At 55.9% G+C, this 27404-nt stretch overlaps 1 protein-coding gene and 1 long non-coding RNA gene across 3 annotated transcripts; both read left to right on the top strand.

Annotated features, from left to right (window-relative positions):
* The first annotated feature begins 1106 nt into the window (after positions 1 to 1106).
* Positions 1107 to 27287, top strand: PLXDC1 (plexin domain containing 1). Of its 2 annotated transcripts, none has more exons than XM_032134235.1 (14): positions 1107 to 1276; positions 2612 to 2736; positions 5276 to 5419; positions 5638 to 5707; positions 6234 to 6356; positions 6620 to 6738; positions 6885 to 6984; positions 8274 to 8369; positions 11462 to 11543; positions 13561 to 13618; positions 16025 to 16175; positions 18971 to 19006; positions 20647 to 20810; positions 24007 to 27287. In XM_032134235.1, the coding sequence occupies exons 1-14, from the start codon at positions 1222 to 1224 to the stop codon at positions 24124 to 24126; spliced, it is 1443 nt and encodes a 480-aa protein (XP_031990126.1). In that variant the 5' UTR covers positions 1107 to 1221; the 3' UTR covers positions 24127 to 27287. The 2 variants fall into 2 exon arrangements, with proteins under 2 accessions (XP_031990126.1, XP_031990127.1); XM_032134236.1 differs by having other exon boundaries at positions 1108 to 1276; positions 16025 to 16160.
* LOC116455911 lies at positions 16182 to 18129 on the top strand. The gene is made up of 2 exons (XR_004244487.1): positions 16182 to 16367; positions 16403 to 18129. It is a non-coding gene; the product is annotated as an uncharacterized LOC116455911 (long non-coding RNA).
* Positions 27288 to 27404: the final 117 nt, after the last annotated feature.

Below are 27404 nucleotides of genomic sequence, written 5' to 3'. Positions count from 1 at the left end.
GGTCCCCACTCTTATTTTTCTCACCCCTTCTCTTCGCCCCCCAACACCCCGGCAGCGAGGGGCGGCCGAGTCCCGCTCCCCCCGTCCCCCCCCGGCTCCCCCAGCCTCGGGTGTCCGCGCTGGGACCGTCGCTTTGTTTTGGAGAAGGACGGACCCACCTCTCGGGGATCCCCCCAAAAATGTTGCTTTCCCGCATCTGCTTCCCCAGCTCAGACCCCCACACTGTCCCCGCGCCCCCCGGCTTTGTCCGTGGGATGGGGGGCTGGGATGGGGGGGGTCAGCATCGCTCTCCGGGCCCTGGGCACGGGGCACATCTTGGGGGGGGTCTGAACCCTCCTCCTGCCCCGGCACCCAGGGCTGAGGGGCTGGGGTGTAGCCGGAGCCCCCCCAAAACGCTGCCCAAATTATGGGGTGGCCAGAAGTCTGTTTGGCTGAATGTGGGGGGCTGGAAGGTCGGGTTCTCCCGGCGCTCTGCAGTGCCAGCAGGACCCCCACCCTGTGCCCCACACCCTGTGCCCCTGCTCCTCTGCCCCCCACCCTGTGCCCCCCAAGTCCCCAATATCCGCTGCTCCTTCTCCAAAGGGAAAACCTGGGGGGGTTTGGGAAGGACACAAACCCTCCTGCAGCGGAGACGCGTCCCCTGCGGGTCTGTGGATGGGGGGCCCCGAGGGAGCGAGGGGTGGGGGCGATGGGGAGCCGGCTCCCAAATGGGGGGGCTGCAGTGGTGCTGTGGCTTGGGGGGGGCCGCGTACCCGCGCGGGGCCGGTGGGCTCAGCCCAGAGCCCCCCCGCCACCCCGCAGCCCAGAGCGGGGTCACCCCAGGGCTACCCACGGTGGGGACAGCACGGGGGACCCCAAACCTCGCTGGAGCCCCAGCTCGGCCCCAAAAAACGGAGAGGAGGATGGTGAGCACCCGGAGATGTCGCTCCGGGGTGAGGGGCGCCGGCCCAGCGCGGGGATGGACGAACATTCCCGATCCCCCCGAGCGCACGGCGGTCCTGCTGCCGGCTCCGGCTCCGGCTCCATCCCTTCCCATCCCATCCCATCCCATCCCATCCCAACCCTTCCCAATCCATCTCCACCCCCGGCCCCGCCCCTGGCCCCGCCCGACTCCGGCTCCGGCTCCGGCTCCGCTCGGTGCGCGGCTCCCGGGGGTCCCGGCCCATGGCGGGGCGCTGAGCCCCCCGACCCCCAGCACCGCCGGGGCCGCCGCCCCCCACCATGCGCTGGGGGGGCCTCCTCCTGCTCTGCCTGCTCCGCGGGGCGCTGGGCGCAGGTAGGGGGGCCGGGGGGACGGCGGGAGAGCTCCGGGGGGAACGCCGGGACTGGAGGTGCAGGGGGGTCCCGGGTGCAGGGCGGTCCCGGCCCTGCCCTGGGGGGCTGTCCGGGGGTCCCGGGCTCTGTGTTTTGGGGTATCTCCGTGCCCCCCGAGCCCGCAGGTGCATGTCCCGCTGCGCCCCACACCCGACTGCGCCCACCCGCGCCGCGGGACCGCCCGTGGGGGTCCCACCCCCCTCCCCGTGCTCCCCCCTGCGCCAGAACCCCCACAGCCGAGATGGGGTGCCCGGACCCCCCCCATCTGTGCTGGGCAGCGCTGGGACAGAGGGGGGGCTGTGTCCCCCCTGCTGGGGGTCCCCCCACCCGTGGCACCCCATGGCACGCCTGGCGCTGTCCTGGCTGGGGGTGCAGCCACCCGGAGAGATTTTGGGGAGCCTTTTGGGGGGGGATCTCTGCTCTCCGAGTGCAGTGGCGAGGGCTGGGCCCCCCCGTGTCCCCCAGGGATGGCGACTGTGACCCCCGGGCACAGAGCCCCTCTCTGTCCCTACGTCCAGCCCAGCCCTGCTCCCCCCTGCCTCAGTTTCCCCTCCCGGAGATCTGGGAACAGAACCCAGCCCCGGGATGGCCGCGGGAGCTCGTTAGGCAGCAATTAGCAATCAGCTCCCCAGGGGTGACGGTGGCACCCCCCTTCCCAAGGGCAGGGGGGGGGAGCAGCCGCGGCCCCCCCGGGGCTGTGCTGTGCCCCCGGCTGGGGACAGACGTCCCGGCTGTGTCCCTGCCCGTGGGCGAGCGCGTGCCGTCCCCACCGCCTCCGCCCGCGCCGAGCTGCCAGAAACCTCCCAATTCTCCGCAGATTTGGTCCCAAATGGCTTTTTTATCCTCCCCCCCCACCCACTCCCCAGCCGTGTTTCCGGCCTCCGCTCCCTCCACGGGGCTGGAGATGCGTCTGGAGGGGGTGAGGGACGCGTTTCTTTCGGGTGCTCGGAACCTGCCCTGACGCCCGGACCCGGCTTGGGGACCGATGGTTGGGGACATCGAGGGCACGGCCACACTGGTGCAGCTTCCCCCTCGGCGGGGTCGCGCTGGTGCGTGCGGGGGGTGCCATTTGTGGGGGTTGTTCCCAGCTGTCCTCCCCTGGCCGGGGCCACTGTCACCTGTGCCTGCACCTGCGGCCACCCCGGCCCAGAGAGACCCTTCCCCACACCTCCATCCCTGCGGTGACGCTGCTTACCAAGGCTGAGACCCCTCAAAACTCGTGTCACAGAGTCAGAAGCGTTGCTGGGGGACAGGGCTGACCCCAGGACGGCACTGACCTCTCCCTGTGCCCCCTCAGGACGCCCCCCCGGGAGCGAGGGACGGAGGGCTCGGGACACGTCCGAGGGCACCCGCATCAGCCAGGACCTGGTGGGCGGCAGCCTGGCCATCGACACCCTGCCGGCCAACGAGACCCGCATCGTGGTGAGTCGGGGACCCCCTGCGCCCGCCCCCCGCCCGGATGCGCTCCCGACGCCGGAGCTATTCCCAGTCTGGCTCCAGTTCCGTGTGTGGGGCTGGATCCCACATCCCACAGGATAATTAACAGCCCTGGGATCGCTCCGAACTCTGCGGCCGCCGCAGCCCTGCCGGGGCCATCCCCGGGCTGGAAATGCCAGGACACTTCGCTGTGCGGGTGCCACGTGGGGACAAGGCCACTGTCCCCTGGTGTCGGTGCCGAGGGGGCTGTGTGGGAACGGGGGGGGGGGTCCTCTCTTCACGTGTCACCTCCACGAGCGGCGGTGTCACCTCCTGGGACACCTCCCTCGGCTCTCCCAGCCCGGCTGTGCCTAATTACCCGCCCTCAATTAGCTCCCGGTTATTTGTGGCGGGGCCGCGGGTCCCTTGGCGGCCGGGGGAGTTCCCGGAGCTCTCGGGGTGGGGGATGTGTGGCTGCGGGTGGTTTTTGGTGGAGGGCGACTTGTCCCGGTGTTTTTGGTGGCCCTTTTGGCCGCTGCCACTCTGCTCCAGCTCATCCATCGGGGAGGGAGAAGAGCCATGAACCAGCAAAGTCCCAATGTGGAAGTGTTTAAAAATACCCCGAACCAGCCCAAAACCACCGGTGACCGCTCGGAGATGCTGGCGAACCGCAGGGAGGGTGTGATGGTGCTCGTGGTTCCCTGGAGGGAGAGGCAGCAATTTCCTGAGGTTTTGGGAGCTGCCCCGAGATTGGGGCCACAGACGAGGTCACAGGTGCATCCCACCCTGCCCCACCTGCCAGAAGTGGGATCCTGCCTCGGGGGGTGCCAGTGCAGGGCCTGGAGGGCTTTTTCCTTCTCTTCCCCCAAAATATCCCGAGTTTGGGGTGCGAGAGGCAGCTCAGACCCCAAAGGGTGAAGCTCTGATCCCTCCCTGAGCTCTGCCCCTCTTATTCCCTCTTCCCAAACCTCGCCTCTCCTAATTCCTGCGGTAACCAAGGCAAGGTGACGGATGGGAACGTCCCGGTGAGTCAGCGATGAGCTCAGGAGCGCGGCAGCCACATCCTGCACGCTCCAGCCCCGCTCCTTCCCCCTGGGATTGTCGGGAGCACTTCGGGAAAGCACAGGGGGGATGAGAGGACACGGGAGGTTTTGTCATTTGTCACCCAGCAGTGGCCTGTCCCTGCATCCCGGGATGCAGCCGCTGACAGCTCGGCCTTCCCCGTGCCTCAGTTTCCCCATCCATAGGGAAGGGAGGGCTCTGGGATGCATCAGCCCCCGCGAAGAAAAGGGGCTGTAATTCCTGTAGGGAAGAGCTGGGAATGGCTGAGGACTCTTCCCTAAACTTTGCTGGAGCAGGAAAATCCACAAATTACGGGATTTTTTCCAGCAGCGTTTTATTCCATCCCAAGCTGATGGCTCCTTCCAGGCACCGGAGTTTGTGTGCAGGGAGTGGGGCTGGGACAGGGGGGTTTTGGGGGTCAGAGAGAGGTTTTGGGGGTCAGAGAGGGTTTTGGGGGTCAGATGGGGATTCTAGGGGTCAGAGAGGGGTTTGGGGGTCAGAGGGGGTTTTGGGGATCAGAGAGAGGTTCTGGGGGTCAGATGGGGTTTTGGGGATCAGAGAGAGGTTCTGGGGGTCAGAGGGGGGTTCTGGAGGTCAGAGGGGGGCTGGGGGTCAGAGGGGCCGGGCAGCAGACGCGCAGCAGATGGGGACAAGCGGCGAGCGGGGCCGTGTGCCAGGCGCTGACACAGAGCACCAGAGGAGAATTTCCCAGGGAAAATTAAGATGCTTCCCGTCCCTCCCCAGCCCGGCTCGCTGCGAAGCGGCCTCCCCTGCCAAGAGATGGCTCCCAGCTGTGTGTCTGTCCGGCCGTCAGTCCATTCCCCGCGGTGGGGGTGGCGTGGCCAGGGCCGCGTGTCCCCCGACAGGTCCCTGGTCGCTCTGGCGTGGCACTGTGGCCATGCTCTGGTTCACCAGCGAGAGGGGGCTCAGGGGGTCTGGGGGTGCTGCTGGTGGCTCGGGGGGACATTTGGGGTCCCCTCTCTGGGTGACAACAAAGCAGGAGCTGCTCCCTCACAGGTCCAGGCCCTGTTCCACGCTCCAGGGGTGTCACCCTGGAGCTCATCCCGATCCCTGCTCCCGCCATCCTCACCCCCCGCCCTCCCCGACTGCTCCTTCCAAGGTTCATCATTTCCTCCGAGCTTGTTTGCTCCGCTCCGAGTGGTCACTTGGGCTGTGCCTCCCAGCCCCCGGCCCTGGAGAGGGATTGTTCCTTCCCTGGAATGCTGCCTGTGCTGCGCGAGGCCTCTCGTGACTCACGGCTCTGCTCAGCCCGGCCTCTCTGCCCTCAGCATCCCGTGGAATTCCCGGCACCTTCTCCAGCATCCCCCGCTGGCTCTGCCGGGTGTTACCACGCTGGATTCATCCTGGATTTATCCCTGTTTTTTTGCTGGGAACACCTCCCAGCTTCTCAGCGCCGTCCCAGCACCGCGGGTCACCCCGTTCCACCACTCCCTGTCACCCGTGTCCCTCCCTGTGGCTGCAGGAGGACAACCACAGCTACTACGTGTCGCGGATCTACGGCCCGGGGGACGCGCGGCGCCGGGGGCTCTGGGTGGACATGGCAGCGGCCAACAGGAGCCAAGTGAAGATCCACGGGATCCTCTCCAACACGCACCGGCAGGCCTCGGTGAGCCCGGGGTGTCCCCAGGGCCGACTTGGGAAGTTCCAGGGCTTGGGAAGTGTTTGTGTCCCCCCGCCCCACGCCGGGGATGAAGGACCCTGCAGGACTCCAATCCCATTCCCATCCCTCTGCCACCCCTCCAAGCACGGATCAGGCTCCCCACGTTCCCAGCTGGTGTTTTCCCGAGGGTTGGGCGTGGTTCTCACCTCCTCTCTCCCCTGCAGAGGATCGTCCTCTCCTTTGACTTCCCCTTCTATGGCCACCTCCTGCGGCAGGTCACCATCGCGACGGGCGGTGAGTCGGGGTGGGATGGGATCCATGGGATGGGATCCATGGGATGGGATGGGATTGATGGGATCCATGGGATGGGATGGGATCCATGGGATGGGATGGGATCCATGGGATGGGATCCATGGGATAGGATGGGATGGGATCCATGCAATGGGATGGGATCCATGGGATGGGATCCATGGGATGGGATGGGATGCCCGCAGTGGGGAGCTGAACACGGCTCTGGTGCTGGCTCTAACCTCAGCCCACATCCCTGAGCCCCAGGGAGCTCAGAGAATGGGGTACAGCCCTTCCAGCCTCCTCGCCGCACCCCAAACCTCCTCAGGGAGTCAGGAGCAATCTCTGTGCCTCTCTGCTCCTGCAGAGGCTGGGGGGATGCAGGGGTGTCCCACAGGCTCGGAGGAAATCCGGAGGGTGTAAAAAAAGGGATGGGGGAGGCGGGGCAGGGCGGTGGGAGGCCGGGAGGAGGTGGGGACGGTGCTGGGGTGAGGAGGGGGAGCTTGTGCTGCTTCATCCTCTGCCCGCTCAGGTTTTATCTTCATGGGGGACGTCATCCACCGCATGCTCACGGCCACTCAATACATCGCTCCCCTCATGGCCAACTTCAACCCCAGCTACTCCCGCAACTCCACTGTCCAGTACCTGGACAATGGTGAGTCCCGCTCCAGCCGCCCCCCTTCGGGTCCTTCCTCCCCCAGCCGGGCCCAGCTCAGCTCTCTGGGGCTCCCACATGGGTTGGGGGGTATGGGGAGGGGGTCTGGGGGTGTTCAGCCCCGGCTCAGGGGGTCAGGGATGTTCTGCTCTGCTCCCAGCTGGAGGCTGGGGATGAGGTGGAGGCTCAGGGACAGGTGAGGACGGGTCAGGCTGGTGAGAGGAGGGGAGAGGGAAGGACTGAGCAGCTCTGGTCACCCCCAGGGACGGTGTTTGTGGTGCAGTGGGACAAGGTTTATCTCCAGGGCAAGGAGGACATGGGCAGCTTCACCTTCCAGGCCGCCCTGCACAGCAGCGGGAGGATCGTCTTCGGCTACAAGGAGGTGAGAGAGGTCTCTGATGGGGCAGGAGGGTCCCTCGGGGGTCCCTGTGGACCTGGGAGGGGGGTTGGACATTCCTGGAGGCCTCGGCAGCAGCGGCAGGAGCCGGGGCAGGGCTGGGATCCGTCACATCCCCTGTCCCCGCGCAGATCCCGGTGCCGGTCCTGCAGATCAGCGCCAGCCAGCACCCCGTGAAGGCCGGGCTCTCCGACGCCTTCATGGTCCTCAACCCTTCTCCCGATGTGCCTGGTGAGTCCCTGGAGGAGCTGATCCCGCAGGGAGAGGGGCGGAAGAGGTGAGGGATCCTCGTCTTTGAGGATTTCAGGACGTGGGGATGCTCTGCTTCGATTCACAGGGAGTGTGAGGAGGTGGGTGGGGTTCGCCTGCCCCTCGTGTCCCCTCTGCAGCCTTTTTGGGATCCCTTTTTGGGATCTCCCCATGGCCAAGACCATTCCTCGGCCTCATGCTCTGGCTGGGGCTCTGCCCAGTCCAGAATCTCCACGAGCAGCCAAGCTCTTCCCTAAATCCCAACTGATGACGAGGAGAGAAATCCAATTCTTCGGTTCCAAAGGAAGCTGCAGATGGACCAGAGGCTCGGAGGGTGCAGGGTGCCCCAATCCCATAGGGATGAGGGGTTTAGGGCCCCAATGCCTATCAGGGATCTGCCCCTGTGCCAGCAGGATGTGGGCATTCCCACATCCACATCCACGTGCTTATTCCCTGCGTGCCCTGAGCTGCAGGGCTCTCCAGAAAGTCCCTTCCAGCCTCTCCAGTCACGCGGAGCCCAACGCCGCTCCTCCCTCCCGGCTTTTCCCGGTTATTTCTGGAGCCATCCGGCCCTGGTTTATTCCCCGCTCGCCGCAGTTTGTGCCGGAGCCCCGGCCGGGTCCTCCCCTCCCGCCCCGCAGCGGCTCCTTGGGCTGCTCCCTCCATCCCCACGGAATTCCCGAGCCCTGCCCCGGGGCGTGAGGGCAGAGGAGATGCAGGAATGGGCAGGGGGAAAGGGGGGTGGGGTGGAGAAATGAGGCTTGGAGGGATGGAGAGGAGCGGAGGACGCTCGTCCTGCTCATCCTCGCCTTGCCGGGCTGGAAGGAGCGGGGGGATTTCCCGCGGGGATGAACGCGGTGCCAGCGAACCTTAACCTGGGACAGACCCCGCTGGCCCCGGGATGGAGGGGGATTGAAGGAGGAGTTTTTTGGGGGAGGAAGCGGCCGCGGGAGCCCTGGGAGCTCCGCGGAGGCTCCGGCCCGTGAGTCAGAGCCGAGCAATGTTTGTTTGGAGTTTTTTGGAGCGGTGCAGGGCTGGACCACGTCCATCCCCGGAGCCTCCGGTCGGGGGAGAGGGACAGGGCGAGCTCCGAGCTGCTCCTGGCAGAGCAGGAGGGGGAATCCGTGCCCTGGCACCCCCCAGCCCTTCCCGGCCCTCCTCCTGCAGCCCCCAAGGGAACAACCCCCACACCTGGAGCCACCTTTGCCTGGGGGGCTCAGCCCTTGGCAGGGGGGGTTTGAGCCCGGCCTAAAGCCCAGGCTCCGCTGCAGAGTCGCGGCGCCGGACCATCTACGAGTACCACCGCGTGGAGCTGGACACCAGCAGGATCAGCAGCCGCTCCGCCGTGGAGTTCACCCCGCTGCCCAGTGAGTCCCACAGCCCCTTTTCCACCCGGAATTCCACCCAGAAACCACAACAGCCTCCGATTTCCAGCCCAAGGGAGCAGCCAGGGCAGGTCCAGGGGGTGCTGGTGTTTGGGATGGAGGGAGGGGCTGCTGTCAGCACGGAGCAGCTCGCCCCTGTCCTGCGATCCCTGGCTGTCGCCGAACCTCTCCCACATCCAGCCCTGCCTGGCTGGATCCTCTTGGAATCAACCTCAGCCAACAGAAATCCCAAATCCCACGTGGGCGCCAGCCCAGCTCAGGCAGGAGGCCGGGATGCAGCAAGGGAAGAGCTGATAAAGGAAAGGATCTGCAGGAAATTCCCCTTCCCTCTGCTCGGAGGTCCCCAGGAAGGGACAAGGACGGTGGTTCCAGCCCCGATGGCCTTGGGGGACACGTGCCACAGCCCCAAACTGTGCCACAGCCCCAAGCTGTGCCCCGAGCTGCCCCTGCCCAGCCTTGCTCACCCCTCACTCCCTGCCCTGACAGCTCTTCCCACCCGAATTCCCATTTTTTTGGTTGTTTTTATCGCTCCACGAGCTGCAGCTGATTTTGCTGGACACGGCTTCACTCCGGGTCCAACGCCTCCACACCCGGCTGAGATTTCTGGGAGGTGCCTCAAACGTTTTTAGTGGCTGGGTCCACGAGGCAGAGCCGCCCCTAAACACGGGGCGAGAGCAAATCTGCCACGGAGACCCCGGGGGGCTGCACTAAACGCTCTCCCCGGGGTGTTTGATGACAATTTTAGCAGCAGGCAGAACATAAATAACCATCCTGCAAGAATCCTGGTTTTTCCTTTTCCTGCTGGAGGTTTGTTTTTTCCCTGTTTTTCCACCCCCTGGCAGCTCGGGAAGCTGGGAGCGGTATCTGCAGAGGAGCTCCAGGGAGCCAGACTCAGCTTTTTCCTCTGGGGGTTCAATTTTTAGCCTTTTTTTTTGGGTCAGAAGGGATGGATTTAGGCTCTGCCTCCTGCTGCAGAGGCCTGGGGTTGTTCTCTGCCTTGGGAGAAGCTCAGGATGGGAGAGGAGATGAGGAGTGGAGGCCACTGGAGAGCCTGGGCAGGTAGCCCAGGTGTGGGGGAGCTTGCCCAGGTGCCAGGGGCAGAACAGGGAGCCCAGGGATGAAGTGCCTGGACTGGGGAGAGCTGTCCCAGGTGTCCCAGGTGGGATGGGGGCTGTGACTTCACCTCCATCCCCAGGAATGTCACAGCACCAGACCCACTCTCGGCTCTGCCATCCAGGGCCCGGTTAAAACTCCTCCATTCCTTGAAATTTTTAGCATCCAAACCCTTCCTGGGCACCTTTTCCAGCCAGGGGGACACCAAATGTTGGTGCTGTGTGAGAGTTCCTGCAGAACCCCTTGGAGTGGACACAGCTCCGGAGGGTTCAGGTCCTTCCCCCTGAGGAACGCTCCCTGCACAACGGGAAATGGCAAAAATTCCCAGCTGCGCTTAAATTCCCAGCTAAAGGGAATGGGAGGAGCTTCACAGGCGGGCTGGGAGCCCATCCTGCCAGGATGGAGCTGCTTCCTTTATTTACCATGGCAGAGAGGTTGGGGTTGGGCAGTCAGGGGTTGGGTTGGGCAGTCAGGGGTTGGGTTGGACACTCAGGGGTTGGGTTGGGCAGTCAGAGGTTGGGTTGGGCACTCAGGGGTTGGGTTGGAGTCTCAGGAGTTGGGTTGGGCCGTCAGAGGTTGGGTTGGGCCGTCAGGGGTTGGGTTGGGCCGTCAGGAGTTGGGTTGGGCCGTCAGAGGTTGGGTTGGGCCATCAGGGGTTGGGTTGGGCCGTCAGGGGTTGGGTTGGGCCGTCAGAGGTTGGGTTGGGCAGTCAGGGGTTGGGTTGGGCAGTCAGGGGTTGGGTTGGACACTCAGGGGTTGGGTTGGGCACTCAGGGGTTGGGTTGGGCACTCAGGGGTTGGGCTGGACACTCAGGGGTTGGGCTGGACACTCAGGGGTTGGGTTGGGTAGTCAGAGGTTGGGTTGGGCAGTCAGAGGTTGGGTTGGGCACTCAGGGGTTGGGTTGGAGTCTCAGGAGTTGGGTTGGGCCGTCAGAGGTTGGGTTGGGCCGTCAGGGGTTGGGTTGGACACTCAGGGGTTGGGTTGGGCAGTCAGAGGTTGGGTTGGGCAGTCAGAGGTTGGGTTGGGTAGTCAGAGGTTGGGTTGGGCACTCAGGGGTTGGGTTGGGCAGTCAGAGGTTGGGTTGGGCAGTCAGAGGTTGAGTTGGGCAGTCAGGGGTTGGGTTGGGCCGTCAGAGGTTGGGTTGGGCCATCAGGGGTTGGGTTGGGCCGTCAGGGGTTGGGTTGGGCCGTCAGAGGTTGGGTTGGGCAGTCAGGGGTTGGGTTGGGCAGTCAGGGGTTGGGTTGGACACTCAGGGGTTGGGTTGGGCACTCAGGGGTTGGGTTGGGCACTCAGGGGTTGGGCTGGACACTCAGGGGTTGGGTTGGGTAGTCAGAGGTTGGGTTGGGCAGTCAGAGGTTGGGTTGGGCACTCAGGGGTTGGGTTGGAGTCTCAGGAGTTGGGTTGGGCCGTCAGAGGTTGGGTTGGGCCGTCAGGGGTTGGGTTGGACACTCAGGGGTTGGGTTGGGCAGTCAGAGGTTGGGTTGGGCAGTCAGAGGTTGGGTTGGGTAGTCAGAGGTTGGGTTGGGCACTCAGGGGTTGGGTTGGGCAGTCAGAGGTTGGGTTGGGCAGTCAGAGGTTGGGTTGGGCAGTCAGGGGTTGGGTTGGGCAGTCAGAGGTTGGGTTGGGCAGTTAGAGGTTGGGTTGGGCACTCAGGGCTTTGCTTGGACACTCAGGGGTTGGGTTGGGCAGTCAGGGCTTTGCTTGGACACTCAGGGGTTGGGTTGGGCAGTCAGGGGTTGGGTTGGACACTCAGGGGTTGGGTTGGGCAGTCAGGGGTGGGGTTGGACACTCAGGGGTGGGGTTGGGCACTCAGGGGTTGGGTTGGGCAGTCAGGGCTTTGCTTGGACACTCAGGGGTCGGTGCTCTGGTGCTGCCCAAGCCTCCAGCTCCCCGCAGCCACTCCCCTGTGCTCCTCCAGATGTTGGCATCTGGCTGGAGCCTCCCTCCTCTCTCCTTTCCAGCCTGTCTCCAGCACCAGAGCTGTGAAATGTGTGTGACCTCGGAGCTGACCTTCAACTGTAGCTGGTGCCACGTCCTGCAGAGGTACCTGGCAGGAGTTTCCTTCCCTGGCGATGCCTCTGGAGCTGGGGCGGTGCCAGGGCTGGTGTCCCTGTCAGTATTTCTGAGGTTTTTTTTATTATTTCCCCATTTTTTGTGCTTTTTTGGGGGTGCTGAGGTGCTGCTCTCGGTCCCACAGTCACAGTTAGGCCGTGACCCGATCTCCGCTTACAAGCCACTCCAAGGATGCATTTCCTGGGGATTTTGGTCCTGGAACAAGCTGGGACCTGAGGCAGGGCTCAGATTTTTGTCAGGGAGCTTAAAAACGGGGGAAACTTGTCCTGACTCGGGCTGGGATCAGCTTGGAGTGCGGGGCACCCCTGGAAGGGCTCCAGCAGGGAGGTGACAGAGTCAGGGACGCTCCTGGGTGTGGGACACTCCCTCCTCGTCAGGGATGGGAGCCAGCAAAGGTGTGGGGGGCTGATTTTTGTGGGGCGTTGAACGGAGGACGTGGCCCTGCCCCTGCTCTGCTCCAGCTCGGGCAGGGTTTTGCAGAGCAGATTTTAATGAGATGGAGCTGAAGGATTTATTGAGAGCTGGCAGCAGGGGAGGGGACCCAGTAACACAAATCCTGCGCCGTGGAAACCCGGGGGGAACCTCCCAGCCCCCCGTCCTCATCCCCTGAGCCACCCTAAAGCAGCACTGAGTCCCTGTGACACCCCCTGAGCCAGTGCCAGCGGCTCAGTGGTGGCTCCGGAGCAGGGAAAGGGGCGTTCTCCTTCTGGGGAGCCCAGACGTGGCAGAACTCGAGCCTGGGGTGCAGCGGGTTCGTCTGGAGCTGGTTTTGTTCAAACCCTTCCTTGTCCTGCTCGTTCCGAGTTCAGGGCCTGGGCAAGTGGGATTTTATCAGATCAGGGAATGGGTTGGGTGGGAAGGGACCTCAAAGCTCATCCAGTGTCACCCCACACCTCCCACTGTCCCAGGCTGCTCCAAGCCCCGTCCAACCCGGCCTTGGACAATTCCAGGGATCCAGAGGCAGCCACAGCTTCTCCGGGCATCCTGTGCCAGGGCCTGGCCACCCTCACGGGGAGGAATTTTCCCAGTATCCCATCAATCCCAGCTCTCTGGCAGTTTAACCCCTTTTGCACCCCCAGTTGCTGGTGCCGGTGTTCGTTCCTGTCACTGGTGCCGTGTCGGCCGCCAGCCCCGCGTCCCCTGGGGACAGTTCAGGTTCCAAACGGGAATTCCAGATGGCAGGAACGGGCTGGGAATGTTGAGCTGCAGCAGGACAACCGCTTTCAGGTTGGACCAGCCAGGTCCTGCAAAGCCAACCTGATCCTTCCCAAAGAACTTCCAGGCTTGGAGCTGGCATCCCCATTCCACGATTCCAACCCGGACTCCTCCCAGCTCTCTCCCAAAAAGTGGAATCCGTATTTTTGCCTCTCCCGAGCCCATAATCGTGACAGGAGCGGGATTTTAAGCAAAGATCTCAGCAGCAGCTGAAGTTTTCTTCGTGGTTTCTCCCTTTCCTGGTTGGGTGAATTGGTGTTTGCCTGAACTGGTTGGGGTTTTAGTCCTGCCCGAGCCTCTCCGAAGGTCAGAGCGCTGCTCCGTTCCCTGTTCCTGCAGGGAATTCTCGGGCTGGCCTTTGCCTGATGTCATCTGCAGTTCCTGCAGTGTTTTTCCTGTGCAGATGTTGCTGGAAGGAGCCCAGAGAACCTCGTGGAGCTCGCGGCCTTGCCCTGGCACCGAGTCCGGGGAGTGGAAACTCAAGCTCAGCCCGTGCATTTCTCCCGGTTTCCCCTCTCTTTTTCCCTTGGAGAAGCGCTCTTGACCCTTTTCCCCCTCTGGGAAGGGGAGTGTTGGGGCTCTTCCAGCACAGCTGTAGGGAAACCCCACACCTCTGGATGAAATCTTGGCTATCACCTTTCCAGGCTCTGTTATTCCAAGTATCCACACCCAGCACCCGCCAGGGCAGGATTTGGGATTTTTGGGAGCTGAGGAGTCACAGGCACTGCCACCCTCGTTACCTGGCATGGGATAATCCTGCTGTTCCCCACAGGTGCTCCAGCGGCTTCGACCGGTACCGGGAGGAGTGGTTGTCCTACGGCTGCGGCCAGGTGAGCCCGGAGAATCCCAATCCCTCCTGTGGAGGGCGGGAATGGGGCTGATCCACGGGAAAATCCATGGCCCAGCTCAAAAAATGAATGCTGGGTGACCCAGGGTGTTCTGGATCCCACTGAGCATCCCTTGGGATATCCCTGTGTTCCCTTGGGATTTCCCTTTATTCCCTTCAGGTGTTCCTTGGGGTTCCCTTTGGAATTCCCTTTGTATCCCTTTTTACCCTTTGGAAAACCCTGTATTCCCTTTAGATACTCCTTGGGACATCCCTTTATTCCCTCTGGATATCCCGTTATTCCCTTGAGACGTCCCTTTATTCCCTTGGGATATCCCTTCATTCCCTTTGGATATCCTTTTATTCCCTATGGATATCCCTTTATTTCTTCAGGACATCCCTTTATTCCTCTTGGATATCCTTTTATTCCCTCTGGATATCCTTCATTCCATCTGGATATCCCTTCATTCCCTTAGGATTTCCCTTTATTCCCTTCAGGTGTTCCTTGGGGTTTCCCTTTATTCCTTTTAGATAACCTTTGGATATCCCTTTATTCCCTCTGGACACCCCTTTATTCCCTTGGGATATCCTTTTATTCCCTTTGGATTTCCCTTTATTCCCTTCAGGTGTTCCTTGGGGTTTCCCTTTATTCCTTTTAGATAACCTTTGGATATCCCTTTATTCCCTCTGGACACCCCTTTATTCCCTTGGGATATCCTTTTATTCCCTTTGGATTTCCCTTTATTCCCCTTGGATATCCCTTCATTCCCTTGGGATATCCCTTTATTCCCCTTGGATATCCTTTTATTTCCTTTGGATATCCTTTTATTCCCTATGGACATCCCTTTATTCCCCTTGGATATCCCTTCATTCCCTCTGGATATCCTTCATTCCATCTGGATATCCCTTCATTCCCTTAGGATTTCCCTTTATTCCCTTCAGGTGTTCCTTGGGGTTTCCCTTTATTCCTTTTAGATAATCTTTGGATATCCCTTCATTCCCTCTGGACATCCCTTTATTCCCTTGGGATATCCCTTCATTCCCTTTGGATTTCCCTTTATTCCCTTTAGGTGTTCCTTGGGGTTTCCCTTTGTTCCTTTTAGATAACCTTTGGATATCCCTTTATTCCCCTTTGGATATCCCTTTATTCCCTCGGGATATCCCTTCGTTCCCTCTGGATACACCCACAAAGAGTCGTTTATTCCCCTTAAACACCCCTTGATTCCCTACGGATATCCCTGGATTCCCTTTGGATACCCCTTCTCCTCTCCCTTTATTCCCGTTTTTCCCGTTGTTCCTCCTCCTCCCGGAGCGGGACTTTTCCTCACTCCAGGCAGGAGGGAGCGAGTCCCGTTGGTGTCCTCGGGAGCAGAATTATCCCGCAGCTCCTTCCTTCACCTCGCAGGGATCGGCTCCGACCAAAAATCAGCTTCTGCTCCGGCCTTTTCCCTTCTTTGTTTGTTTTTCCTTTCCCCTTTTCCCTTCTTTGTTTATTTTTCCTTTCCTTTTTTCCTTTTTTAGCGGTTTTTTTTTCACTTTTTATTTTGGTTTTTTGGGGTTTTTTGGGGTTGGTTTTGTTTGGTTTGCTTTGGTTTTGATGGGGTTTTTTTGTTTGGTTGGGGTTTTTTGTTTTTTTCTGGTTTGTTTTGGGGGGTTTTGAGGGGCTTTTATCGTGGTTTTATGTTTTTTGGGGGGTTTTATTGATGGTTTTGGGGGGGGCTTTGGGGGGTTTTTTGGTTTTTTGGGGGGCTTTTTTGGTGCTTTTTGAGGGTTTTTTGGGGTTTTTCGGTGGGTTTTTGGGGGTTTTTTGGGAGGTTTTGGGTTTTTTTGTGGTTTTGGGGATTTTTCTTGGCTTTCTTTGGGGGTTTTCTTTGTGATTTTTTTGGTGGTTTTGTTTGTTTGTTTTTTTTTTGGCAGGGATTTTGGGGTTTTTGTTTTGGTTTTTTTTTTGGGTTTTTTGGGGGGGATTTTTTTGGTGATTTTTTGGTGGTTTTTGGGGGTTTTTTTTTGGTGGTTTTGGGGTTTTTTGAGGTTTGTTTTTTGGGAGGTTTTTGGGGTTTCTTTGTGTTTTTTTTTTTCAATGGGTTTATTCTTTTTCCCGACTGAAAACTCCACTTTATTTCCTATAAACCAGAGGCCACTGAACCCACGTGGGGGCACCGGACCCTTGTGGGGTCACCCAGAGGTGCACCAAGCTCAGCCTGTGGGATTTGCCAGCTCATTGCCCCTTGTCCTGCTGAAATCCTTCCCAAATTTTCCTCCTCTTCTCCAACCTCTGCCTCACTCCCGGCCCTCATCCCCCGCTTCCCCTCCAGCCTTTGCACCCGCGTGGGAAACGCAGCCCCGCGGCCGTTCCCGCTGGAGGGAAGCTGGGAAAACCAGCTCTGTCTTCCCTGTTTTCTCTCATCAGCCGGATGAAAAGACCTGCGAGGATTTAGCGGAAGGCGGCCGCTACTCGGCACCCCCGGACAGCTCGGCGTCACCGCAGGCCCAGGACGGCACCTCCCCGACGGCCTCGCTCTTCATCGACAGCCTCACCACCGAGGGTGGGTGCCCAGCAGGTGACCCCTGATCCCCAGGGATTGTCCCTGGACTGGTGACCCCAAATCCTTGATCCCTGAGAAGGTGGCTCCCAATCCCTGATCCCGATCCCTGGACAGGTGACCCCAAATCCCTGATCCCCGAGAAGGTGATCCCCAATCCCTGATCCCTGGACAGGTGATCCCTCACCCCTGATTCTGATCCCTGGACAGGTGACCCCTGATCCCTGGGGATTGTCCCTGGACAGGTGACCCCAAATCCATGATCCCTGAGAAGGTGATCCCCAATCCCTGATGCTCATCCCTGGACTGGTGACCCCAAATCCCTGATCCCGGGGCAGGTGATCCCTTATGCCTGATTCTCATCCCTGGACAGGTGATCCCAAATCCCTGATCCCTGAGAAGGTGGCTCCCAATCCCTGATCCCTGGACAGGTGATCCCTCACCCCTGATTCTGATCCCTGGACTGGTGACCCCTGATCCCTGGGGATTGTCCCTGGGCAGGTGACCCCACACCCCTGATCCCAATCCTTGGGAAGGTGATCCCTGATCCTGATCCCTGGGAAGGTGATCCCCCATTCCCGATCCCTGGAGAAGTGATCCCCATCCCTGATTCTGATCCCTGGACAGGTGACCCCAAATCCCTGATCCCTGAGAAGGTGACCCCCAATCCCTGATCCCTGGACTGGTGACCCCTGATCCCTGATCCCGGGGCAGGTGATCCCTTATGCCTGATTCTCATCCCTGGACAGGTAACCCCAAATCCCTGATCCCTGAGAAGGTGACCCCCAATCCCTGATCCCAGGGCAGGTGATCCCTCACGCCTTTATTCTGATCCCTGGACAGGTGACTTCCCCCATCACTGGGGATTGTCCCTGGGCAGGTGACCCCACATCCCTGATCCTTGGGAATGTGATCCCTGATCCTCATCCCTGGGAAGGTGATCCCACACTCCCGATCCCTGGACAAGTGATCCCCACCCCTGATCCCAATCCCGATCCCTGGGCAGGTCTTTCACTGCCTCATAAAGCAAATCCAAATCCAAGTAAATACAAGGAGCAGATGGGTTTGGAGCAGGATCATGGAATGGTTTGGGTTGGAAGGGACCTTAAATCCCACCCAGTCCCATGGGCAAGGACACCTCCCACTATCCCAGGTTACTCCAAGCCCCATCCTTGGGGCGGGATGAGGACAGCAGATGATGGAAAAGGGAAGGAAGGGCAGCCAAGAGGTGCCACCTGAGGGAATGTGGCACGGTGGGAAGAGTTTTAGAGTTTTTCCGGCTTTTTTACCCATTTGTGAAGGTCAGCAAAGCAACCAAGCCACGGTGGGCGGGAACCCACAGGATCCTGAAGGGATTAATCCCGGAGAGAGGGGCTCGGGATTCCAACGGGCTCAAGGCTTCTGGGACCTTCAGCCTGGAATTAACGTGGTGATCGCGCTCTCCTTGGGAATGCTGCTCCTTCCAGCTCCACAAAACCCCCCCGAGCTTCCCTGGAGATCCCCCCGAGTCCTAAAGCTCCATAATCCCATCACCATGGGGCCGGCCCCGCCGATCCTGGCACAGGGAGTGCCGCAATTTGGCTGCTTAATTGTCCCTACCGCAAAGTGCTAATTAGGATAAATAGAAAGGAGTGTTGGTAATTGTCCTTCAGCGGTGGAAGGAGCTGGGTGGGGGAACAGAGCTCCTTCCTGCCAGGGCTGACTTTGAAAGGAGCGCTTAAAGGGAAGACTTGGAACAGCAGCACGGAGATTGTTTTCCAGCCCATCGCCCGGTTCTTGGAAAAAACAGAGCGAGAGGCTTTGTGTGACACAGCCAGGCATGGAGTTAATTTGGGATCTTGGACGGGAACGAACGGCAGCTGCGCCCGGAGGAGGATTTTGGAGAACAGCAGAGGAGCAGCTACACGAGGGAGGGGACCTGGGCCATGGTGTTCTCCCTGGCCAGCCCAGATCCCTAGATCTGTGTCCTCTCCAACCAGCCCAACTCACTGGATCCACATCATTCCCACCAGCGCAGATCCCTGGATCTGTGTCCTTCCCAGGCAGCCCAGCTCTCTGGATCCTCATCCTCCCCACCATCCCACCCCCCTGGATCTGTGTCCTCCCCAGCCAGCCCACACTGGTGGATCTGCACCCTCCTCACCATCCCAGATCCTTGGATCCGTGTCCTCCCCAGGCAGCCCCGTTTTTTTGGATCCACATCCTGCCTGGATCTGCTGCTGGAGCTGCTGGTGCACAGCCTGACTCACCAGCCACGTGCCGCTGCCGTGGCCAGCACACGTGGGAGCCAAGCCCCGGGAATTCTGGATCAGGATTTGGGAGCCGAGCCAAGCCCCAGGAATTCTGGATCAGGATTTGGGAGCCGAGCCAAGTCCCGGGAATTCTGGATCAGGATTTCACCCTCGTGAGGGCGGTGCTGTGGAGCCTGTGGTGAGACAAAGCCTTGCCTGATGGATCCTGGTTCTTCCAGAGCGAGGCAAGGAACAGAAGTGGATTTCGAGCATCCCGTGGGTTTATTTGGGATGCGTTGGCTGCGAATTCCAAGGACACCCAGTTACGGATCAAACCTGGCACTGGGAGCAGGGAACGACCCCGTCCCTCAGGTGTTTGTGCTCCAGGTGCCTCCTCGGTGAAGGAAATCCCCAACCCACACCCCGCTCACTGTCACTGTGGCTTCTCAGGTGCTTCTCTCGTCCACAGAAATTTCAAACTCTCCAGAGATCCCATTCCAGAGGGATGGGAGTGGGTGGGAAGCACACAGGGATACCACAGAAAGCTCCTGACGATTTTTCACCGCGTTTTCTCCTTTTCAGACGACACGAAGCTCAACCAGTTTGCGGGAGGAGAGGGTAAGGCCTTCACCCCCTCCCTCTGCTCCAAGGGAACCCAGGTTTCCCTGGATTCGGGTGCACGGGAGCTGTGCTTGGGCACCGGGATGAACCCCAGAGGGATCTGGGTGCAGTTCCTGTTGTCCAAACCTCGATTAGAGCAAATCCAGGCAGTGAAAAGAGAGCTGGGAATGATCTGGTTTATCCTGCTGCTCTTTGTCCGCTTTTCCCGCTCATTCCCGCTGTGCCGGCTCGAGGAGTTTTCTCCTTCTGCGTAATTCCCGTTATTTGCAACATTTTCACTGACACAAAGTCTCTTTTTCCTTTGAATTTCTCTGGCTGGGACACAAAATCCAGCGTCAAATCCAGCTATGAAGCATCCTCTGCCCAGCTCTGCCTTTTCCCTCCCTTTTCCCGGCAATCCCAGCTCAGTCCCAGTCTTTCCATCAGCCCCAAAGTGCTGCCATAATTCCAGAGGTTCTGGAAGGCTCCAACCCCTCTTCCCCAGGTGTCAGATCCCCTTGCAAAGCAGGAGTGAATCCCTATTCCCTGAGGGCAGCTCTGGGAAGTTCAGCTGGCAGAGAGGAGCCCCAGAGCCTTCAAAATCCACCATATCCCTAATTTTAGCCAAATTTCCCCCCCAACCGGGATCCATTTGTGTTGGAAAAAAGGGTCCATGGACTCTGGCGGGGGGAGGAATTGCAGTCCAAACCAATATGGTTGATAAAAGCAAGCTCCGTTTATTAGCAATGCAGAGGCACTTATATAGTATACCAGCTCGTTAACTCTTAAACGGCTTAAAACTTAATCAAAGCGCATTTCTGCTTCTACATAATTGGACTTACATTGGCAAGCTTCTACAGTCATGTTATGATTAAAAGAATTCCGAGTTCACCCTCCTCCCTCTGGGTCTTATCAGCGCAGCTGCATCGCTTCGAAACTCCCTTTTTGTTTCCCAGGCCTGTTTCTCGCACAGGGATTTTTCCTCATGCAGAGTTTTTCTCACAGAGGCCTTTTGCTTGCAGGCTCTTGCTTGTACAGTTCTTTTATCGATCCCATAATTCTATCAATGATCCATGCCCCTGATCCTTTAATAATTTTGCAACAAATTCGCCCTTTTTGTACAAGCAATACTCGATGGGTCACAGATGTAGTGACTTTGTATATTATCTTCTGCAAGCGCTGGCATAGGCAACACTCTATTATTAATAATATTACTAGTCCTACACAGTAATCAAATGCTGCACAAATAAAACCAGCCATGATTTTAAACATAGTAACTTTAACCATCTTTCTAAGCTGAGACCATCTTCTTTTTGTAATTGCGTGGTTAATTGATGTAACTTACTTATCTGCTTGTGAATCAGGACAAAGTGGTTAGAAAAATTTATACCTTGGAACTTTTCACAGCCGTGGCTGTGAGCTAATAATAGAAAATCAATGGCTACTTAATTTTATAATATTATAAGTCTAACACTAATAACATTTACACTTAACTCATTAAGCATTTGCAAGGTTATATTAAACTCATCCCTCTCCCAGCAAGCAAGTTTATGCAAAATTGCGAACTTATATTAAACGCATTTGGGAGCAGCCGGCGGCACCCTCTGTATCCCGAGGTCTCAGCGCCGCTCCGGGCTCAGCTGGGTCCTGTTTTCCAGGTGTGGGAAGCAGCAGCCTCCCTTCGCAGAGCTCCGGAGCCCCGATGCCCACGGGCACCATCGTGGGCATCGTCGTGGCCGTGCTGCTCCTGGCCGGGATCATCCTGGCCGGAATTTACATCAGCGGCCACCCCACGTCCACCGCCGCCCTCTTCTTCATCGAGGTGAGCGAGGTTTTGGCTTCCCACCCCAATCCTCGTCTTCCAGAGGATAACGGGGAGCGGCAGGAGTTTTGGGAAGTTCCCATCCCAGTCCTTTTCCGTGGTCCTGCTGCTCTCCCCACCCCCCGAGCTCAGCCTCTCCTTCCCTCACGGTTTTATTTCTGCCTCTGGTTCCCCTCGTGGGGGAAATTCCAAGCGGGTTCTTGGGAATTTCGGATCCGTGAGGAGCGCCCGGAGCCCGCAGGAAACGTGAAAATCGCCCCGTTCACGTGATTTTTGGTGGATAATGGTTTTGTTTCTTCTAATTTTGGATTTCTTTTTGCTAATTTAGTGGTTTTATTGTTGCTAATGTTGGTTCTATTTTTGCTAATTTAGTGTTTTTATTTTTTCTAATTCTGGTTTTATTTTTTGCTAATTTAGTATTTTTATTTCTACTGATTTTGGTTTTATTTCTTCTAGTTTTGGATTTACTTTTGCTAATTTAGTGGTTTTATTGTTGCTAATTTTGGTTTTATTTTTGCTAATTTAGAGTTTTTGTTTCTACTAATTTTGGATTTTTTTTTCTAATTTTGGTTCTATTTTTTCTAATTTTGGATTTATTTTTGCTAATTTTGGTTTTATTTCTTCTAATTCTCGTTTTATTTTTGCTAATTTAGTATTTTTATTTCTACTGATTTTGGTTTTATTTCCTCTAATTTTGGTTTTATTTTTGCTAATTTAGTGTTTTTATTGTTTCTAATTTTGTTTATATTTCTTCTAATTTAATATTTTTATTTCTTCTAATTCTGGTTTTATTTTTGCTAATTTAGTGTTTTTATTTCTTCTAATTTTGGCTTTATTTTTTCTAATTTAGTGGTTTTATTTTTTCTAATTTAGTGTTTTTATTGTTTCTAATTTTGGTTCTATTTTTTCTAATTCTGGTTTTATTTCTTCTAATTTTGGTTTTATTTCTTCTCATTTTGGTTTTTTTTTTTTTCTAATTTAATATTTTTATTTCTTCTAATTCTGGTTTTATTTTTGCTAATGTAGTATTTTTATTTCTTCTAATTTTGGTTTTATTTCTTCTAATTCTGGTTCTATTTTTGCTAATTTAATATTTTTATTTCTTCTCATTTTGGTTTTATTTCTTCTAATTCTGGTTCTATTTTTGCTAATTTAATATTTTTATTTCTTCTCATTTTGGTTTTATTTCTTCTCATTTTGGTTCTGTTTTTGCTAATTTAGTATTTTTATTTCTTCTAATTTTGGCTTTATTTTTTCTAATTTAGTGGTTTTATTTTTTGCTCATTTTGGTTTTATTTTTTCTAATTTAGTGTTTTTATTGTTTCTAATTTTGGTTCTATTTTTTCTAATTTTGGATTTATTTTTTGTAATTTAGTGTTTTTATTGTTGCTAATTTTGGTTTTATTTCTTCTAATTCTGGTTCTATTTTTGCTAATGTAGTATTTTTATTTCTTCTAATTCTGGTTCTATTTTTGCTAATTTAATATTTTTATTTCTTCTAATTCTGGGATTTTTTTTGCTAATTTAATATTTTTATTTTTTCTAATTCTGGTTTTATTTCTTCTCATTTTGGTTTTATTTCTTCTCATTTTGGTTTTATTTTTTCTAATTTAATGTTTTTATTTCTTCTAATTTTGGTTTTATTTTTGCTAATTTAGTATTTTTATTTCTTCTAATTTTGGTTTTATTTCTTCTAATTTTGGATTTATTTTTGCTATTTTAGTATTTTTATTTTTTCTCATTTTGGTTCTATTTTTTCTAATTTAATATCTTTATTTTTTCTCATTTTGGCTTTATTTTTGCCAATTTAGTATTTTCAGTGTTGCTATTTTCCATTCTATTTTTTTTCTCATCTTTGGTTCTATTTTTTCTAATTAAATATTTTTATTTTTCCCCCATTTTGGTTTCATTTCCCCGTGTCCGTGACGAGCCCCTGGAGTGGCTTTGGATGGATATCGGGGTCCCACATCCTGACCCCAAGGAAGGGCTTTGATTCGGGGTTTTTCCTCCTTCTGTGCCATCAGAATTCAGGATTCATCTGCAAAACAACCCCACGGATCAGGCCCTAAACCCTCTTCCCCTGCTCCACGGGCCTGGAGGGATTTTGTGCATTGGAATTTCCAGACTTTTTTGTTTGTTTGGGGTTTTTATAATTTTTTTTCAGTTTGGTTTGGGGCTTTTGTGGGTTTTTTTCTCATTTTTGTTGAGTTTTTTTGTTGGGGTTTTTTCTCATTTTTACGGCGAGAGCTCCAAACGGAGGAGTTTTAATTCCCGGTGTGACAGGGGGTCCGACGATCTCCATCTGGAGCGGGGAGACGGGTGGGATCCCGAGGAAGGAGGAGTGGGATGGATCCTGGCACGGGACCTGCTGCTGGGCTGAGCAGAATTCAGCCCTCGGCCTCTCCTGACCCATCCCTGGCTTTTTCCTGGAGCCGTTTTCCTCCACTCCACCCTCAGCATCTCCTGATCCATCCCTGGCTTTTTCCTGGAGCCGTTTTCCTCCTCTGAGCCCTCGGCCTTTCCTCATCCATCCCTGGCTTTTTCCTGGAGTGTTTTTCCTCCTCTCAGCCCTCGGCCTCTCCTGTTCCATCCCTGGCTTTTTCCTGGAGCCGTTTTCCTCCTCTCAGCCCTCGGCCTCTCCTGACCCATCCCTGGCTTTTTCCTGGAGCCGTTTTCCTCCACTCCACCCTCAGCCTCTCCTGATCCATCTCTGGCTTTTTCCTGGAGTGTTTTTCCTCCCCCCCTGTGCAGAGGGAAGCTGCAGAGGACGATCTCTGAGGCCTCTCCCAAGCCAGATCCCAAAATTCTGGTGGGATTTATCCACCCCCAAGGAGAAGGGGCAGTGCTTGTCCTTGCTCTGACACAAAGAGCGGAGCCGCCTCTTCCAGGGAATGCTCGTGGTCCTCCTTGGCTGCTCCAGGCACAGATTATCCCAGTTTTTCCAGGCTGATTTCACTGGAAGCTCCATTCCCTCCCCTGCTCCCCATTTGGTGGCTCAGCCCAATGGGATCGATGCATTTGAAGCATTAAACGATATTTTAAAACTCATTTTTATCACCAAAACCTCGAGCTCTCCCACCGATGACGTCCTTTGTGCCTCGGGACCTGTTTTCTCCCATTTTTCCCGCTTTCCCTGCAGGAATTAGGGTGAAGGGCTCAATCCCAGCTCCTCACGTGCCTCTGTTTCCGTCCCCAGCGGAGGCCGCACCGCTGGCCCGCCATGAAATTCCGGAACCGCTCCAACCACGCTTCGTACGCCGAGGTGGAAGCGGCCAGCCAGGAAAAGGAGGGATTCGTGGAGGCCGAGCAGTGCTGAGCGCTTTTCCCGAGGAATCCCCAGGAATCCCCAGGAATCCCCAGGAATCCCGAGCCTCCCTGAGTGCCGGAATCTTCCGTCGTCCCATTGCAAAGTGTGTCCCCTCTCGGGAAAGGAGCGGCGAGGAGAGGGAGAAGACCCCAAAAGGAGATTTTTGGGATGAATGAGGGCGGCCTGGGTGTGTCTGGATCCTCGTGGGCAGCGCCTGGAGCGGCACCAGGCTGGAAAAAAGCGCAGCCCATTCTTTTTCAGCTCCCTGGGGATTTCTGCCTTTTTTTGGTTGTTGTTCCTCTTCCCTCCTTTTGCTGGAGCCTGGACAGGGGCAGGGATGGTGGGGAAATCTCCCTGTGGGCAAAACAGGGATTTGCTGGAGCAGCAGAGAGGATTTTTGGGGCGCCGGTGCTCAGGAACGTTGTGCCGGTGCCTCTGGAGCGGCTGGGAAGTGGGAACAGATCCCGTGGAATCCCAGGAGGGGCATCCAGGGCTCCTCTCCCACCCCTCACCCCCGGCTCTGTCCCTTTCTCCTCTCTCCTGCTTCCACTGACATTTGAATTTTGCCTTCACGGCTCAGCAGCCTCCAGCCCTGGATCTTCTCATCCCACCTCTGTTTTTCCACCCCTGTGCCTCCAACTCTCCCTTCCGAGCAGCCCCTTCCAGCCCCAGCTCCCGGGAAAGGGGAATTTGGTCTGTTCTGAGGACAAAACGCCGCCGAGGATTCACCTGCAGGATCTGCGCGGGCCCCACCGGCTTTGCTGCGCTTTTGGGCACTTAATGAGTTTTGCTGAATTGCTAATTGTGACCCTTGGCCCTTAAAGGGGAGGGGGAGGGGGAAATAAATCTGAGATTCTGCCAAAACGCGTCCTCTGATGGCCACGGATGCGGCGGGAGCAGAGAGGGTTTGATGGGACAGAGCTCTGGAGAACGGGATAAATCCTGGAGTAAATCCAAGCTCGTTCTTGGGTGTTTCAGATCCATGAGGAGCACCTGGACGCCGCAGAAAACCTGAAAATCCCCCCTTTAACATCATCATTTTTAGGTTTTTTTCCTCATTTTGGTTCATTTCCCCCATGCCTGGGATGAGCCCCTGGGTGGGTTGGGATGGATTCGGGATCCCACACCCCCAGCCCAAGGAAAGGCTTCGATTCAGGACCTCTCAGGGTTTTCTCCTCCTTCTGTGCCACCAGAACTCAGGATTCACCTGCAGAACAATCCCACAGACCAGGCCCTAAACTGAGGGGAAAAAGCCCCCACAGAACCCCACAGATCCTGGCGGAGGTAAATTTTCTTTCCACCCAAAAACTGTTGGATTACGGGGCTTTTCCCCCCTCCCTTTTATTTTTAATTTCCTCTTTCTCCTCGGCTTTTTATGCCCATGATCATTTTGGGGATATATTTTATCCTCTGGCTGCTCCAAAGGCAGGGTCTGTCTAATTCACGTTTTCCTTCTCACCTGCTGAATTTATGGGACCATTACGGATAAATACGGATCTTTGGTGGCATTCAGACCCCAGATTCGACTTCCCTGCAGCCAGTGGGGAGGGGTTTTTTTGCTGCATTTTAAGGCATTAAAGCACCAAAATGTTCGAGCCGAGTCAGGATCGTGGCCCAGACAGATTTGGAAGAGAAGTTTTATTCCCAAGTAAAGCTTTTCCCTAAAACCTGTTCCTTTCCCCGAAGTGGGAAGGATTCAAAGGGAATTCACCCAGGTTTTGCCCCAAATCTGATCTCCTTTGTAATGGTAACGAGCAAATTTTTTCTCTGGATTTTCTCTGGATTTTGCTCTTTTTCAACGGTTTAAATTGGAATTATTAATTCCAATCGTTTTAGGCCTGGTTTTTCCTGTTTTTCTGCACCTGAGCACACGGGAACAGCGAGATTTTGGGTCCTTCTCTTCCCCCGCAGCCCCTGGAAGTGCTGGGAAACATCCAAGGGTTCTGAAATGCCACGGATTTAAAGGAAAGCTGCCTTTAAAGGGCGAGCATTAGTGCCAATCGCTGAGCCAGGATTTTGGGAGGATTTGGGGAAAAAATACAGAGATTTGGGAAGGATTCAGGTGGGGAATCCCAACATCCACAGCACAGAAATGGCTGGATTGGGATGCGTAGAACACCTGGAATTCAGGGAGATGCCGAGTTATTAATTAAAGGCTCTTTAATTTTAAATTATTTAAAATTTTGCCTTGAAGGGAAGAACCAAACCCAGCCAGGCTCTGCTCCAGTGGTTTGGGATCTGGGCATTCCCAGCTGCGATTCCTCAGCTCCAAGGTGGTGGAGTAAAAGGAGAAATTCCTGCCCAAAATCAGCTCCAGGCTGGATCCAGCTGGGGATGCTGCGTGCCAAGGAGGAGAGCAGAAATTCTCTGTCCTGCTCTTCCATGTTTGCAGCTGGAATTTCAGCCTGGGGAGAATCACTTCCTGAATATTCCTTGTGGTGGAAGAGGAGTTGGAAATCTGGGAAATCCGGGAAAATCCAGCGCTGCCAGGGCTTAGAAAAAAGGGGGAAATGGCTTTTCCTCGGCCAGGTTCTGTCGGAAAGCAGAGTCTGGATGCTCCAAATCCAATCCTCCTTTTCCTGCCCGGGAAACTCCGAGGTGCTGGTTAATCTTGGAGTGACGATGATGACATAAAATCCGTTTAATTTCGCTTTTCCAGCCACATCCTGAAGTTTTCCTCTGCATCCCTCTGGATTCTGGGCTTGCTTCAGTGTCCCTGTGTATCGTGATCTCCTCTTATATCACGACAGAGGGGCTGGGGGTGCAGCTGTGCCCGGCTTGGGTGGCTCAAAACGGGGAGAAAACCCCAAATTCTGCCCCAGCTCCTCCTTTGTGCCACTGCTGGGCCCGTCCCAGATGGGAAATTCCATCCCTTCCCTGCTCCTGGAACCTCTGAGCTGGAAAACAGCTGGGAAAACACAGCCTGGACTTCAGGGGAAACCCAAGGGAGGGAGGTTTGGGGTGAAAAAGGGGGTGAAACCTCCTTTTTTTGACTTAAAAACGATTCTCTGCGTAACTAAAGGCTGATTTTCCACACTCCTGAATTTCCAGCAGAGTCTGGAGCGTTCTGAGGGACCCGAGGCACTTCATCCCTCTTTTCCTGCAGAGCGTTTGCCACGGATTCTCTGCATGGGATGGAGCCTGGATAGGGAATAAAAGCCTAAAAACCTCTTCCTTTCGGAAGGCTTCTTTTTCCAAACAAACCCCACAAAGGATTCTTTGGGAATGGCTTTCACCCCGGATTTTTTTTCCACAGATGCTCCAGGAATACAGGGAATTATTTCTTT

The sequence above is a fragment of the Corvus moneduloides genome, chromosome 26 (genome assembly GCF_009650955.1).
Source record: "Corvus moneduloides isolate bCorMon1 chromosome 26, bCorMon1.pri, whole genome shotgun sequence".
Classification (NCBI taxonomy): domain Eukaryota; kingdom Metazoa; phylum Chordata; class Aves; order Passeriformes; family Corvidae; genus Corvus; species Corvus moneduloides.
The sequence above is the reverse complement of the archived record's forward strand: the minus strand, read 5'-3'. Positions and strand labels throughout refer to the sequence as shown.